The sequence below is a fragment of the Octopus sinensis genome, linkage group LG21 (assembly GCF_006345805.1).
Source record: "Octopus sinensis linkage group LG21, ASM634580v1, whole genome shotgun sequence".
Classification (NCBI taxonomy): Eukaryota; Metazoa; Mollusca; class Cephalopoda; order Octopoda; family Octopodidae; genus Octopus; species Octopus sinensis.
Genome location: NC_043017.1, coordinates 3,326,036 through 3,343,145, shown reverse-complemented (window position 1 = coordinate 3,343,145; position 17,110 = coordinate 3,326,036). Strand labels below are relative to the sequence as shown.

The 17,110-nt window shown below is 38.4% G+C and overlaps 1 protein-coding gene across 4 annotated transcripts in view; it reads left to right on the top strand.

Moving 5' to 3' along the window:
* LOC115222946 (glutamine synthetase) overlaps positions 1-17,110 on the top strand; it is a 96,175-nt gene that overhangs the window by 71,237 nt on the left and 7,828 nt on the right. The window contains exons 1-2 of one of the 4 annotated variants that reach the window (XM_029793350.2): positions 5,378-5,651; positions 14,174-14,355. In XM_029793350.2, coding sequence (XP_029649210.1) covers positions 14,181-14,355 — 175 coding nt within the window. In that variant the 5' untranslated portion in view covers positions 5,378-5,651; positions 14,174-14,180. Of the gene's footprint in view, positions 1-5,377; positions 5,656-14,170; positions 14,356-17,110 lie in introns of those variants that run through there. The other 3 variants (XM_036511975.1, XM_036511974.1, XM_029793349.2) reach the window with 3 other exon arrangements.

Here is a 17,110-nt window from a genome sequence, read left to right as displayed (position 1 = left end):
GTTTAGATGCTAAAGGGTCGTGTTTACAAATCCAAAGGCTTATAGTAAAATATTCATTGGATATGGCATGGTCACTGCTAGAACACCCTTGATCAAAGTTCAGTTTGATCAGGGATGTCCTGGGGTTAAATCACTGCAAGAGGGTACATACTGGAGTACCATTGATCATAAGTGAGCTTCATCAGGTATCAGCTGGGGTTAAATAATAAGGTACATATTAGTAGTCCTAGATGCCTTATGTTAGAATGACTTTGATCATAGGTCTGCATAATCAGAGCTGACCTGGGGCTAAAATGATTCTTTTACTTGCTTCAATCATTTGACTGTGTCCAAGCTGGAGCACTGCCTTGAAGGGTTTTAGTCAAACAAATCGACTCCAGGACCTATTATGTTTTTAAAATCCTGGTAGTTATTCTATTGGTTTCTCTTTGCCGAACCGCTAAGTTATGGAGGTTGTAAACGCATCAACACCGGTTGTGTGAGACAAACAGAGACATACACACATAGATATATATACGATGAGCTTCTTCCAGTTTCCGTCTACCAAATTCACTCACAAGATTTTGGTCAGCTCAAGGCTATAGTAGAGACACTTGCCCAAGGTGCCATGCATTGGAACTGAACCTGGAACCATGTGGTTGGTAAGCAAGCTTCTTACCATACATCTGCAACAGTGTGAATCAAATCTTTATTACATAAAATGGACACCACTACACTGCAGACAGGCTCTATATGGTAGCTTGACCTCTATTGAAGGTCAGTTTACAATATTAGTTCGTTTAGTTATGGTTTATTTCTGAGAAGTACTCTCTCTCTCTCTTTTACTCTTTTACTTGTTTCAGTCATTTGACTGCGGCCATGCTGGAGCACCGCCTTTAGTCGAGCAAATCGACCCCAGGACTTATTCTTTGTAAGCCCAGTACTTATTCTATCGGTCTCTTTTTGCCGAACCGCTAAGTGACGGGGACGTAAACACACCAGCATCGGTTGTCAAGCAATGCTAGGGGGACAAACACAGACACACACATATATACATATATATACATATATACGACAGGCTTCTTTCAGTTTCCGTCGTCTACCAAATCCACTCACAAGGCATTGGTCGGCCCAGGGCTATAGCAGAAGACACTTGCCCAAGATGCCACGCAGTGGGACTGAACCCGGAACCATGTGGTTGGTTAGCAAGCTACTTACCACACAGCCACTCCTACGCCTGCCTACTAAAAGTGTAAAAAAACGTTTCATCGCCTTTCTCTGATCTGTTCCAGGACAACTCTCTTCACTCAGTTCGTAATTCTTTGCTTTGTGTGGAATATTTTTGGTGAATCGGGGGAAAAAGTACAGCTTTGACTCAGCACCACGCTGATTCTGCCAGAGAATTACAATATAGACACAGCTATACCTAATTTCAGTCACATGAGTCAACCGAAGGCAACAGAAATTTGACGTCTGCAAAAGTAATATGGAACTCGGGGCCGCGAGCTGGCAGAAACGTTAGCACACCAGGCGAAATGCGTAGCCGTATTTCGTCTGCCGTTACGTTCTGAGTTCAAATTCCGCCGAGGTCGACTTTGCCTTTCATCCTTTCGGGGTCGATAAATTAAGTACCAGTTACACACTGGCGTCAATATAATCGACTTAATCCGTTTGTCCTCTCTGTGTTTAGCCCCTCGTGGGTAGTAGAGAAATAGGTATTCCGTCTGCCGTTACGTTCTGAGTTCAAATTCCGCCGAGGTCGACTTTGCCTTTCATCCTTTCGGGGTTCGATTAAATAAGTACCAGCTACGCACTGGGGTCGATGTAATCGACTTAATCCCTTTGTCCTTGTTTGTCCCCTCTGGGGCTCGGGACCTTGTGTTTGCGAAGTGAATACCATATCTATTCAGCCTCGCTATGCTTCGAAAGTGATACATACTGACTAAAGCATTGACCTTCCGAGGAAAAAGTTTTCCAGAATATTCTCTCGGGCAATAACCTCGCCATAAAATTCTTTCTATTATTGACACAAGGTCTGAAATTTGGGTGGTGGGTCAGTGTCGATTACATCAACCTCACTGCTTAATTAGTACTTATTTTGTCGACCCCCAAAAGGATGAAAGGCGAAGTGTGCTAACGTTAACCTCGGCGGAATTTGAACTCAAAACATAAGGAGCCGAAAGGATTACCACTAAGCATGTTGTCCGACTTATTAAAGATTCTGCCAAACTCGCCGACGGTAAATTATATATGTGTAGCTTTTAACTTTCCATTGCTAATTAATGAAAGCTTAGAATACGCTGATCAAAGGGGAAAAAATGGAAAAAAAAAACCCAAAAAACACGATAAAGCATTTTTACAAGAATATTTTTAGAGTTTTCTAAAATTAATATTTGCAGAATTGTAATCTCCAGACTTAAAATAAAATTTGAAAATAAGAACAAGACAAAAGAAAGAAAAGAGTCAAGACTCTTGAAAAGGTTGCAAGACGCAACGAAAATTTTAGGAAAATAAAAATAAGAAAAAAGTGGAAATTTTACGGTGAGTGAGTTAGATTATAAGACACAAAAAGAGAATGACTCTCCCCAGACACAACAGAAGAAAGAAAAAAAATTACGTTCCTCTGCGGGCGGAGAACTTTTTATAGGCGCAGGAGTGGCTGTGTGGTAAGTAGCTTGCTAACCAACCACATGGTTCCGGGTTCAGTCCCACTGCGTGGCATCTTGGGCAAGTGTCTTCTGCTATGGCCCCGGGCCGACCAATGCCTTGTGAGTGGATTTGGTAGACGGAAACTGAAAGAAGCCTGTCGTATATATATATATATATATATATATATAATAATAATAATAATAATAATTGTGTACAGTGCTCAGGTGCACTACAACTCATCTAAAGTGTATATATAATCAGGTGTAGTTTCGGCGGATTTCGGAAAGCATGAGGGCCTTAAAGGATATATATATATATATATATATATATATGTGTGTGTGTGTGTGTGTGTGTGTATGTGTGTCTGTTTGTGTGTGTGTTTGTCCTCCCCCCCCCCCAACATCGCCTGACAACCGATGCTGGTGTGCTTACGTCCCCGTCACCTAGCGGTTCGGCAAAAGAGACCGATAGAATAAGTACTGGGCTTACAAAGAATAAGTCCCGGGGTCGAGTTGCTCGACTAAAGGCGGTGCTCCAGCATGGCCGCATTCAAATGACTGAAACAAGTAAAAGAGTAAAGGAAAGGAAAATTGATCTCTTTTTTTACAATCGTCATCTCCGATATTTAAAACAATCCAAAAAGATTACGATTTTCGGCGAAATAATTACTCTGCTATTATTTTAAGGGATTGGTCCAATATAATATTAAATTACTTTTTTTTGAGGTAAAATAATAAATTATAATATTTTCTGTTTTTACATAAAATACTGAAAAAATATTCCGTTTTATTTTTGGTATTATGTAGTCAAGAGTACATCTGTTCCCGGGCAGCCGGATGAACCCATGTGGAACCCCTTTTAATCATAGGGTTGTCTGTTTCACTGGGGGCTGACTATCAGCAGTGAACAACGAATCTCCCGCCAATTTCACATCAGTTACAAAAATACACCACAATGCGGTGCCTATTTTCAAAGAGGGTCAGTCTCTTCGGCTTTTGAAAAAAAAAAGTTGTTTAGCCTCACGTCAGACACTGATCGATGCTAGATCGATTAATCAAAAGCATCTCAATTACAGTCATTTGGGGTTTTTTTTTCGTAGAGGGAGGGACGATCGGAAAAGAAGAAGAAAATAATTTGAAACAAAGAAAACAACGAGAGGAATAAAGCATGGTGGAGAATGAGGCGGCGAGCTGGCAGAGTGGTTAGCACGCCGGGCGAAATGCGTAGTCGTATTTCGTTTGCCGTTACGTTCTGAGTTCGAATTCCGCCGAAGTCGACCTTGCCTTTCATCCTTTCGGGGTCGATTATATAAGTACCAGTTACACACTGGGGTCGATGTAATCGACTTGATCCGTTTGTCTGTCCTTGTTTGTCCCCTCTGTGTTTAGCCCCTTGTGGGTAGAAAAGAAATAGGTATTTCGTCTGTCTTTACGTTTTGAGTTCAAATTCTACCGAAGTCGACCTTGCCTTTCATCCTTTCGGGTACCAGTTAAGTACTGGGGTCGATGTAATCGACTTAATCCGTTTGTCTGTCCTTGTTTGTCCCCTCTGTGTGTGTGGCACCTTGTGGGTAGTAAAGAAACAGAATGGTGAAAGGTAGATTATTTGGAGGAAGAGATTAAAGCGGAGGCGAGAAAACCGGGAGCGATTGAGGAGGAAAAGAAAATAAGAAAATGAATTGTAAATATATATATGAAGCGGGTGTGAGGAGATAAAAGTAGTTGAAGTGAGCGAGAAGGAAGAGAGACACACAACTAAAGAGAGAGAGAGAGAGAGAGAGAGAAAGAGAGAGAAAATATGATTTGAGAAAGAAATGAAACTGTGTGAGAGAGAGAGAGAGAGAGAGAGAGAGAACTGGCAGAAATTTACGGAAGAAAGCGCTACAAAGATATTTCGTTTGTAAGATTCTTTATGTGAATAAAAAAAAACAACAGAAAACGAATGATTGTTTAACCAACAAGTTAAACAATTGGTTGATTAGTTTAGTTTGGGTAGATATCTAACCGATTAATAATAAAGGAAGAGAATCGAACCGGTGTGTGTGTGTGTTGTTAATATTGGCGTGATGACTGACTCTTCTGAGAGAACAAAATGAAGATAGAGAGAAAGTATGAATGAAATAGACGGAGTGTAAGACGACACGGAAGGTAAAGAGAAAGTGTGGGATTTGTCAAGAAAGACTGGTGGAGTATGAGGTGGTCAACAGAGAGAGAGAGAGAGAGAGAGAAGAAGGCAGAGTGCGAGAGAGAGAGAGAGAATGAGAGAAGAAGACAGAGAGGAAGAGAGACGAAGGCAGAGAGGAAGAGAGAGAGAGAGAGAGTATATTTGATTTGAGAGAAAAACTAGAGTATGAAGTGGTCGACTGTGTTTCCGGGAAAGACAGAAAGAGAGAGAGAGAGAGAGAGAGGAGAAAGAGGAGGAGACTGAGGAAGAAATAGAAAGATTAAAACTGAAAGGGGTTGAGACAGTGAGTGAGAGAGAGAGAGAGAAAGAGTGAGAGAGAGAAAGAAAGAATGAATTACTGGGCGAATGAAAAAAATTCAGTGATCGAAGCCAAAGTATTTGCCGATAGCTAATTGGTTGGTTTGTGGAGGAAAGGAAGAGGCGAGAGTGAAAAAATTATTAAAACTATTAATTGTAATACTTTTAGTGACAAAAGAAAAAGGAAAAAGAAAAAAGTTTTCCCCCTCTTTGTTTCCTTCTTCCTTTTCCCTATCTCTCGTTCCCTCTTCTTTCCCCTTTTCCTTTCTCCCGCCCCCCTCGCCTAGCAACTGAAAGTGAGGCTGGTTTTTGAGGTATAAAATGTTGCCAACTCTTCAACTTTATTAAAACTTTTTTGTGTCAGGTGTCCGTTGTTTGTATTTCAATTCGTTCAACACTCAAACGGACCCACAGCTTATCTTTCGCACAAGCACATCTTATCATCCACCTTTCGTATTTTAAAGATACCAGTTCTGTTTTTTCTAAACAGTAACTTCATCGTGAAAACTTCATTAATTTTTTAAGGATCAAACCACAAAAGGGTAAGTTTTGTTGCGATCCCTTTTTGTTCTTGTTTTCGGGAAACAAAAGACCCCCACCACTACATTATATCGTGTTTACGTTGAAGAGTCGGAAATTATGAATCGCGTATTTTTTATCCCTATAGATTACAATTCTGTCATTCCCCCTTTTTTTTTTTCATGTGGGGGCTCTCCTATTTTCCGTAAATTTTCAGTTTTGTCTGAATTTAGGGAAACGTAAATTTGAAAAAAAAAAAAAAAAAAATTATGCAAATGGATAAAAAAAAAATAATTGGTAGATTAAAAAATTCCCCTCCTTATTTTTTCTTTTATTCGAGGAAATTACATTTTGGCACATTCACACAATTTCTATATATTTCTATACTCGCGCGCGCCTTGTTTCGGAAGAAGCTCTTATCTACTCAATCCACGTGTAATGAACAGCTGAAATTGTGAATTGTTGTTATTAAGGTCGTTGCTACCAACTCATTCCTCCAAAATTTTAGGCTTTCTGCCATGCGACAAACAATTAATTACCGAATCCTAATCAAAGTTGCGCGCTTTATTCCTATCATAAGCTTACGAATCCTAGTATGTGATATATTAAGCAGAGATTTTTTTTTCTTGTGTTGTCTTGAGGTACTATTACTGCTTTACAAATCTTAACCATAGTATATGTATTTTCTATGTGTATCTTGGGGTTTGATTGCAATAATTTGAGAACCCCTCGACAAACCACAAATCGGTGGTGTCGCGTGACTTTTTTTTCGTAACTTGATAATCAAAAATGCACTTTTAAAAAGATTTTGTTTTTGGCGATGTAGATTAAGATCGTGTTAATAAAATTGCAGGACATATTTTTTCTATGGACTTAGAATCAGTTTTTACTTCCTGAAGTGTTAAAGCTATCGTGGGAGTTTCCTTCGGGAAAAGATTTATTATAAATCACAAATCGTAGCCTACTTTCTTAAAAAAAAAAAAAAAAAAAAAATATATATATATGTTTGGCTGATGTAATCTTAGGCAGGATGATGTAAGCCAGACTGGATGGTTACGGTTGGAACGCCTTCGATTATAACTCTGCTTGCGTGACCAGTAGTGGCTAACTTGGACGTTCAAACAATTTTCTAAAACTTGCTGGGAGACTACTAGAAATTACTAGAAATAGCAGCTAAATCTTTTTTTACACCACATTCTATTATTTTCAAAGTTTACGTTGAATAATGTAGTGCAACATTCATACACTGTTTGGTTAAAAGATGTGATGCCTATAGCTATCAACCTTTTTTTATTATAACACCCACTACAGTGCTGTCTGTAATTCTCTGCAAGAATGGCTAAACATTAGTAAAACTAGTTGCTAAATTGAACAAATAACGATGTATTAAATAACATTATTATTATTAGATTTGACCTTGCTAAGATATTTTGCTTGTATCTTTATTTTGTAACTCCCTTCAATTTGTCTTTATTCTCAAGTGTGTGTACGTGTGTATATACATATATATGGTGTGCGTGTTATGTATGTATAACACACACACACACACATTCTCTCTCTCTCTCTCTTTAGCAACTCAATTAGCTTATTGTTTATGCTGTATATTTTACTAATTTATCCATTAATTACTTGTTTAAAACTTGACTATTATCCAAATTTTGTGTCTGTGCACTGTTTTTCTTTAATTATATTTTAAACGAAACTTTTTCACAGAATCTTTTAACTTCTTATGTTGCCTGTTATTCGATATTAATATTTTGTTTAGACTCAGGCCAAAGACCCTGGTCGTAGTTGACTAAAGGTCATAGGTATTCCATTAGTATACATACATTTGATTATGCATGTAGTCATAAATAAACTAGGTTGGTGAAAATTAAACGTTGCTATTTCTAGCAGGTCAAATAAACCATATAGGGACTCCTTTTCGCCCTATAAATTCAAACTCGTGCGTGCGTGCGCTGTCTCGCGGGCTTTTTATTTAACCACGAGTGAACCCTGATCGAGCAGAGAGGCCCGTATAGGCATTTTTATCGTACGGATTATGTAGAAAAGACTGATATTATCTGCGATAGTGCAGTCCTTCCTTATGATAGTAGGAAGGGTGATTCAGTTCACGAGCAACCACGTATACAGGATCGTTAATGTTGGACACTCGTCCTACATGTTTGACAAGTCACAAAACGCTTTTTGAAGTTTTTCTTTCTTTTTCCCGAGTGCCACGTTTGTCACGAACGAAGGGAAAATATATAAAAATAAATAGATAAGTTGCTAACATGGTTGTCTTCATCGAACACTTCACATCGTATTATTATTATTATTATTACATGGACTTTTTCAAATTCTGTCCCACAGTCGACTTCGCCTTTCATCCTTTCAAGGTCGATAAAATAAGTATCGGCCAGTTACTAAGGGCCTTTAAAATTGCAGGCCTTGTGCCTATAGTGGAACGGATTATTCTTTTATTTGTTTCAGTCATTTGACTGTGGCCATGCCGTTAGTCGAGCAAATCGTCCCCAGGACTTATTCTTTGGAAGCCTAGTACTTATTCTATCGGTCTCTTTTGCCGAACCGCTAAGTTACGGGACGCAAACACACCAGCATCGGTTGTCAAGCAATGTTGTGGGGACAAACACAGACACACAAACATATACACACACACATATACATATATATGTTCATATATACAATAGGCTTCTTCCAGTTTCCGTCTACCAAATCCACTCAAGGCTTTGGCCGACCCGAGGCTATAGTAGAAGGCACTTGTCCAAGATGCCACGCAGTGGGACTGAACCCAGAACCATGTGGTTGGTAAGCAAGCTATTTACCACACAGCCACACCTGCTCCTACATAAACTTTTTAAATTATACTTCACTTCAGCTCAGTCTTAATAGAGCAAATCTGTCTACCCGTTGACCATAGGCGTTTTAACCATGGCCATCCCATGTATTTTGCTTATCAGCAATGACAAGTTTAAAAACTTCTTGCTCAATCTTGATGTGCAGATTTATGACAGCTGAGATTTTTTTTTTTAACACAAGGCAACTAGTTTTACTAAAGTTTAGCCGTTCTTGCAGAGAATAACAAACAACACTATAGTGAGTATTAGAATCAAAATTGATGGCTGTGAGCATACAATGTCCTTCTGTCGCTTGTAGGGGAATGATTTGGAGAGAGATTTAGGAATTGATTCGGATACGTGGAGCGTCCACATTGAGAAATTAAAAAAAAAACTAGCAGTATCGCCCGGCGTTGCTCGGGTTTGTTTCGACCCTTTAGAATTGGAATTTTTGAAAAGTAAAAATGTTGCATTATGTAGCTTGTTATTCTCTTTAAGTGAACATTTTTCTGGTTGAAATACACCGAAAAATGGCGACACAGCAGTCAAAAAGATCGTAAAAAATAGGGATTTTCATAGGAAAAAAAAAGCACATTTTTTATGTAAATAATTTTTGGCGTTAACAAGGTTCGATTTGAATTTTTTCTTCTACGGAAGGAAGAGCAAGCCTTCTTCTATCATACTCTCAATTTTGGTCAACTTGCGCCGCAGGGTCTCGGAGGAGATAGTGTTAGTTGAAGGCTACCAAACCTGCCATACACAGACAACTTCAGCTTTATATATATAGAGAGAGATAAAATCCCATTATCTTATGTTTTGTCTGGTTTTGTTTTCAGACGTAAAGAAGTGGTAGGCGAAGTTTCTCAAGATTCTGTAAACTTATCCGTCGACTGAACGACACCCCGAATAATACGGTCGACTTTGTTACACTTATAGTCACGCTGATTTTGCGTGTGGAAGATGTTTCACACACGTGCCCCTGAAATATATTCAGTCACTCATTGAGCAGCTGCGATAGTTTCCGTCGAAACTGATGATCCCATGTACTTGTTTATGTTTTTTAGTAGGTTAGAATAACATCTTTGTTTACATGCAAGCACGAGGGCATCCACGTGAACAGCTTTCTTAGACTTCTGCCGAATCAGTGATTCATCTCAATGCTAACCAGCTGAGTTTTTCGAAACTTATTAAAAGTATTTGTCACTGCACTTGCTAGAAATAGCAACCCTATCTGCGTCAACTCGCATTCCTATTATCTTCAAAGAATTATTACCCTGTGTAGTCCAAAATATATACGAGATGGTCACAGATGGAATGTCTTCTTGTTTGGCATTTGTCCATTTTAGTGTAATTTCTTTTTAACTTTTACTTTTCGAACTTTTCTTATGTTACTTTTTTTTCGGAGAAAAAGTTTTCGGAGATTTCGTTTTAAAATATCAGAAATGATGCTCTTCGTGTTCCTTTTGGTGGTGGTTAACACTTAATCCGTTCCCCAGTTGTAATTTCCGTTATATGAAAAAAGAGAATACTAAGAAAATATATAAGCCCTCTCTCCCTTACCCATCAGGTATGGGATTCCTAATCCGAAACCTCGCAAAATAAAATAACACCAAAACTGATTTACACAGTTCTATATTTAAGAGATGAGGAATTATTTACATTTGGCGGATATTTGTCCTCATCTTGTTTGTTGTTAACACAACGTTTCGGCTGATATACCCTCCAGCCTTCATCAGGTGTCTCGGGGAAATTTCGAACCTAGGTTCCCATTCTTAAGGTATTTTTCGATGTTATTATTATTCAGGTCACTGCCTGGAATCGAACTGGGAATCTTGGGGTTAGTAGCCCGCGCTCTTAACCACTTCGCGTAGTGGTTGTACTTTTTGTGAGAATAGATACACTTCGTTCACATTTGAAGCGTACAAATATAGTTTGTTTACATTTGCAATCTCTCTCTCTATATATAAAGCTGAAGTTGTCTGTGTATGGCAGGTTTGGTAGCCTTCAACTAATGGTTAATATAGGGCGTAACAAATATCAGAAAATCAAAAAAAAAATGTGTGTAATAGGTGTAAAACAACTTCCTATGAACGAATATGAAAAAAAAAATTCGCGCACGCGAAAGGGGGGTGGGGGAGAGGCCTCGGAAAATTCACATCGGAAGTTCCGAAAGCGTCTGAGGAGCTGACCCGGGCACCAAAACAAAAAAAAAATAGTGTAATATGTGTAAAACAACTTGCTCTAAACGAATATGACAAAAAAAAATGCGCTCTCGCGAAAGAGGGGTGGGGGAGAGGCCTCGGAATATTTATATCGGGAATTTCCGAAAGCGTCTGAACCGGGCACAAAAACAAAAACAGCGTAATAGGTGTAAAACAACTTGCTCTAAACGACTATCATGAAAAAAATGCGCGCTCGCGAAAGGGGGGTGGGGGAGAGGCTTCGGAAATTTCACATCTTCAGTCCACGGCCTTTAAACTAAGAAAAAATAGTGTAATTGGTGTAAAACTACTTGTTCTAAACGAGTATCAAGAACACACACTCACACATGAATCATAAACTCCGTATTTCGCAAAAAAAAAAAAAATAAAGAGAAGAAATTCTGGAAAAAGTGAAGAAATGTTGGATCTCATTCCTTGGTTAAAGCTATTTTAAACATTAAATTTATGCTTTTCTTTGAAATAGTTCAGATATATGCAATTCTCACTTATTAAGATGCATTTATCAGAAAAAAAGAGACAGAAAAAATTATTATTTTGTGTCAATCCTTCCCTAATTATCCTTTATTAATTAGTTTTGGCGTGTATTTTTTTCCCAAATTTATTTTTTCACCTTTACAACACTGTTTAGTAAAGCAATTAATTATCTTTATAATTTGCATATTTGACTTATTAATCAAAATTCTCTAGATGTAATATATACTAAGTAATGCATCCTTCATTTATGTGTTCCGTTCTGTATTATGCATGCGTGACTGTTTGTATGTAAGTGTGTTTAACTGTGCACATGAATGTGAATATTAAAGAACATATTTATTTACTATGATTGTTATTTTCAGAACAAATAAATCTTTTGGCTGTTATGTTATTGATGTTATTATTATTGCTAGTTAAAGGGTGGTGACTTGGCTGAATATTTTGAGTCTTGTAGTATGTAGTTGTGTTAGTCAATATTCTGAGTTCAAATCCAACTCATTTCTTTATCATCATTATCGATGGACCACTCAAAGAGGTATGTATACATTATCATTTTCGTAACATAATTTCTGTAGTATTTCAAGATGTTTCTGACACGTATTTTGATTCACATGGCGGAGATCCAACATTTCTTCACTTTTTCCAGAATTTCTTCTCTTTATTTTTTTTTTTTTTGCGAAATACGGAGTTTATGATTCATGTGTGAGTGTGTGTTCTTGATATTCGTTTAGAACAAGTAGTTTTACACCAATTACACTATTTTTTCTTAGTTTAAAGGCCGTGGACTGAAGATGTGAAATTTCCGAAGCCTCTCCCCCACCCCCCTTTCGCGAGCGCGCATTTTTTTCGTGATAGTCGTTTAGAGCAAGTTGTTTTACACCTATTACGCTGTTTTTGTTTTTGTTTTTGTGCCCGGTTCAGACGCTTTCGGAAATTCCCGATATAAATATTCCGAGGCCTCTCCCCCACCCCCCTTTCGCGTGCGCGAATTTTTTTTTTCATATTCGTTCATAGGAAGTTGTTTTACACCTATTACACACATTTTTTTTTTGATTTTCTGATATTTGTTACGCCCTATATTAACCCAACTAATACTATCTCCTTTGAGACCCTGCAGCGCAAATTAACCAAAATTGAGAGTATGATAGAAGAAGGCTTGCTCTTCATTCCGTAGAAGAAAAATTTTCAAATCGGACCATGTTAACACCAAAAGTTATTATCTTAAGACCTGTTGAAGATAGTGTGAGACTTCTCAGTTATTTCTAGCAAGTCAAGCAATATCATAGAGGCTCCTGTTGAAGTTTGGGAAAGTAATTAACTCCATTTAATTGCTTGTTTTCTAATTAAACACAGTATGTGGAAACAATTTACTGGAAGTGTGCGGCAGCCAAAATCTGTTCTATAAAGTTTTGAAAATAGTTAATGTGTTTTCAAAAGAATTTGAACATTTCAAAAAAGTTTTAGTTTTATAATTTTTTGAATTTTTATTGCAAACATTAAACAGGACTTCATTTTTTTTTTGTTTTTTTGATTCCTGAACTCGACCCTAGCACTTATTTTGTAAAACCTGTTTATTTTATTCATTCTTTTGCTGAACTGCTAAGTTACAAGAACTGAAACACACCAGCACCAGCTGACAAGCACAGACACATAGACCACACACATGCCCACGGATATATATCATCATCATCATCGTCCGTTCTCCATGCTAGCATGGGTTGGACGGTTCGACTGGGGTCTGGGAAGCCAGAAGGCTGCACCAGGCCCAGTCTGATCTAGTAGTGTTTCTACAGCTGGATGCCCTTCCTAACGCCAACCACTCCGTGAGTGTAGTGGGTGCTTTTTACGTGCCACCTGCACAGGTGCCAGGCGAGGCTGGCAATGGCCACGGTCGGACTGGTGCATTTTACGTGCCACCGGCACGGAAGCCAGTCGAGGCAGCGCTGGCATATATGTATGTGTGTGTATGTATGTATATATATATATATATATATATATATATGTGTGTGTATATATATATATTAGGGACTATAATTCCAAACTTACAGGGAAAAATTCAGTTTAGCAATTTTAAGTCAAATTTCACTATATATAATTTAGAGAGAAACCTCTATTAAACAATTCAACAAAGAATGGTGTTATTCACACCATATAGAAAACACTATAAAAAGCTTATTCTAAAAATCAATAAAGTACAAAATCAATAAATACTACTATTTATTGTTTTTGTACTTTATTGATTTTTAGAATAAGGTTTTTATAGGTGTGAATAACATCTTTCATTATTGAATTGTTTAATAGAGGTTTTCCTCTAAATTATATACATATGTGTATATATACGTACATACACAATGGGCTTCTTAAGTTTCCTTCTACAAAATCCACTCGCAAGGCTTTGGTAAGCCTGAGGCTATGGTAAAAGACACTTGTCCAAGGTGCCAATGCAGTGGGACTGAACCCAGAACCATATACTCTTTTACTATTTTACTTGTTTCAGTCATTTGACTGTGGCCATGCTGGAGCACCGCATTTAGTCGAGCAAATCGACCCCGGGACTTATTCTTTGTAAGCCTTTTACTTATTCCATCGGTCTCTTTTGCCGAACCGCTAAGTGACGGGGACGTAAGCACACCAGCATCGGTTGTCAAGTGATGTTGGGGGGGGGGGGCAAACACAGACACACAAACACACAGACAGGCTTCTTTCAGTTTCCGTCTACCAAATCCACTCACAAGGCATTGGTCGGCCCGGGGCTATAGCAGAAGACATTCGCCCAAGGTGCCACGCAGTGGGACTGAACCTGGAACCATGTGGTTGGTTAGCAAGCTACTTACCACACAGCCACTCCTGCGCCTATGTAAATGATTTTTAAAAGAAATGCAAACTTGATGGAATAATAAACAACCACTCAAAATTAACTTTGCTCTGATTAAAATGCCATTAAGGGAGTGTTTGGGGCCGCAAAGGGTTGTGGGCTGCTGACTTATGTATTTATTTTTGATTACATTCCAGATACACAATGACTCAATCACGTTCATATCCAGCCACCACGGACAAGACTGTCCTCAACCACTACTTGGAACTTCCTCAAGATAAAGAGAATGTCATGTGTGAATATATTTGGATTGACGGTACTGGTGAAGGTCTGCGAAGCAAGTGTCGTACGTTGGAAGGGGTCCCGGCCCAGCCAAGTGGTATGTTAACAATTTGTTTTTGTAATCCCGTTTTTGCTCCCTCAGGTTTGTGAGTAATAGTATTGTTGACGATGGGTTTTTTTTCCCGGGGAGGTGGGAAAATCACTATTCTCTCTATAAGGGGCTGCTGAAATGTTTCTGGCTTTTAAGGGTATCACAAAAGGCCTGGCTACAGGGCCAACCTTCCAGGTTCTTTTACAGGACTCAGAAAAACTGAAGGATAGCTGCCATAAATGTGTTAATCCGAGAGGGGAATATGATGAATAAAATCATAATTAATTGATCCTCCTGTATTTTCAGCACTCCCTTGTATAAACAAAGAAATAGAAAGAGAAAGGGCTTATAGCACCAGTCCCGATATTTTTTGATCAGACTTCATATATATATTTTCACTGGAGCAGGCTTTCTACAGTCAAATGATGCTCTCCCTGTCACCAACACTCACCTATTTCCAAGAAAGGTTGTAGTTCCACTGTGGCTGGACATATTTTCATAGAAGATCAGAAATGAACAGATTTGTATGATGGTGGCACTTCTTGTGAGGTGAACAGGGTAGACACATACAAATTTAGCACATGCACACACTCCCACACCAAATCCACTCAGAAGGCACTGACTGACCTGGGGCTATAGCTGAAGTCACTTGCTCAGGGTGCCACATAGTGGGACTGTACCGAAAGCCATGCAGTTGTAAAGGTTGGATGTGTTATGCATGAACGGCATCATACTTGATAAGCTTTAGCTTAGCCCTTTTGTTACACCATTCTGGTTGAAATGTTCTGTGTATCTTTTAATTTTAAATATAACAAAGAATTTAGTAAAATAACTTAGTTATTATTAAGCTAGTGTTAGGAACATAAATTGTGACTAAGGTTTGGTGGAAGATTTTAATTCAGAACTTTTGAAAACAAAATATTTGTACAACAGAACCAGAAGTGGTTTCAGGTGGGTTGGTATCAAAAGGGTTAAACTGGGTATAAGAGGAATTAGGTGTTGTATGCCAGTGGGATAAAAGCATTAGTTTAGAGATGTAATTTGCATGGTTTGTGGAGGCTGGGTAAAGAAGCCCAAAGGTCCTTGTGAAAGAAAAGTGTGGAATAGGAAGACTGAAGAAGATAAGGGCAGAAGTGGTGAAAGCTGATCACTGTATTGGAGAGGACCTGCCTGACTCCTGCAAGTGTGGGAAAAGTAGTTATATAAGTTACTGCTCTCTTGGCAGTCTATTTTTGCAGTCCACCTCTCTCCTGAGTAAACTTATGTTTTGAGAAGTTTTATTGATTTGGTGTCCTAGTTTAAAATCGTATGTTTTTATTATTTATTCTATCATTGATTCTTCGTATCAACTTTCAGAGATTTTTAAAATGTAAATATTTAGCGTATAATGTACATAGTTTCTTGATTTGTTCTTGTACTGATTTAAAATATCGATTGTTCTTTAGTTCTGGGTCATTCAAAGCCATTCTGCCTTTTTTTAACAGTGTTTTATAACACTACATCATCCTATGCCTTCTTTGGAGACAGATGGGTTTGATTTAGGGGGAATTTGACTAGTTTCTAACAAGTTTGGTCACCACATAAATGCTCTCATTGAAATTTACTAAAAACAATTCTTGAGGTTTGTCTGTTGGAGGAGTGCGAAACTAGGACAAATCTCAAATCTCTACTGCCCTACACTCCTAATGACAGAAGTCAAATGGACAAATGTTGAAGACTGCTTGTATTCTGATGATAGGTAGGTTCTTACTCAGATTATTTAATCTGAGTAAGAACCTAACTGTAATCAGAATCTCCTTTTTACAATATAATATTGGATAATATTTTGTGACTGGTGCTGGTGCCACATAAGACGCACAAGTGATGGTACCATGTAAAAAGCCCCCAGTACAATTCTGTAGAGTGGTTTGCACCAGGCAGGGCATCCATCTGTAGAAACCATGCCAAAACACAATGAAGTCTGGTGCAACTCTCTGGCTTGTTGGCTTCTGTCAAACTGTCCAACACATGTCAGCATGGAAAACAGATATTAGATGACAATTGTTTTTTTTTCTTTTGTCCTTCAGTTAGATTTTCTATTCCAAAATATTTAGTTTTACAATTCTAATTTCATCCTTTTGATTGCAACCCACCAGACACAACCTTTAATTCATCATCATCTTCATCATTTAATGTCTTGTTTTCCATATTGGAATGGGTTTGACAGTTTGGCAAATCAGAAGCCTACACGAAGCCCTACTGTCTGCTTTGGCATGCTTTCTACAACTGGATGCCCTTCTTGTCACCACCCACTTTACAAAATGGACTGATTCTATGAGACATAATCTCTGAGTTTAAAGCAGCATTTCCTGACTAGTTTAATCCTGAAGAAACTTCAGTATCTTTTTTAGTCGTTTCAGTCTTCGTTTAGTGTCTGCCCTCCATGGTGGTGGCATGGGTTTGATGGTTGGACGGTTTGACTGATAAACTGGAGACCTGTGCCAGGTTCCAATCTGATTTGGCACGGTTTCTATGGCCGGATGCTCTTTCTAATGCCAATCACTCCAAGAGTGTACTGGGTGATTTTTATGTGCCACTGGGATGGGTGCTAGTTGTGTGACACCGGCATCGGCCACAATTATAATTTGACTTGAGTCTTCTCAAGTATTGCATATCGCCAAAAGTCTCAGTCACTTATCACCCCTGAAGGGCTCAATGTTCAAAGGGTGCTTTTTATGTGACATTGGCATCGGCCATGACTACAGTTTCACTTGGCTTGACG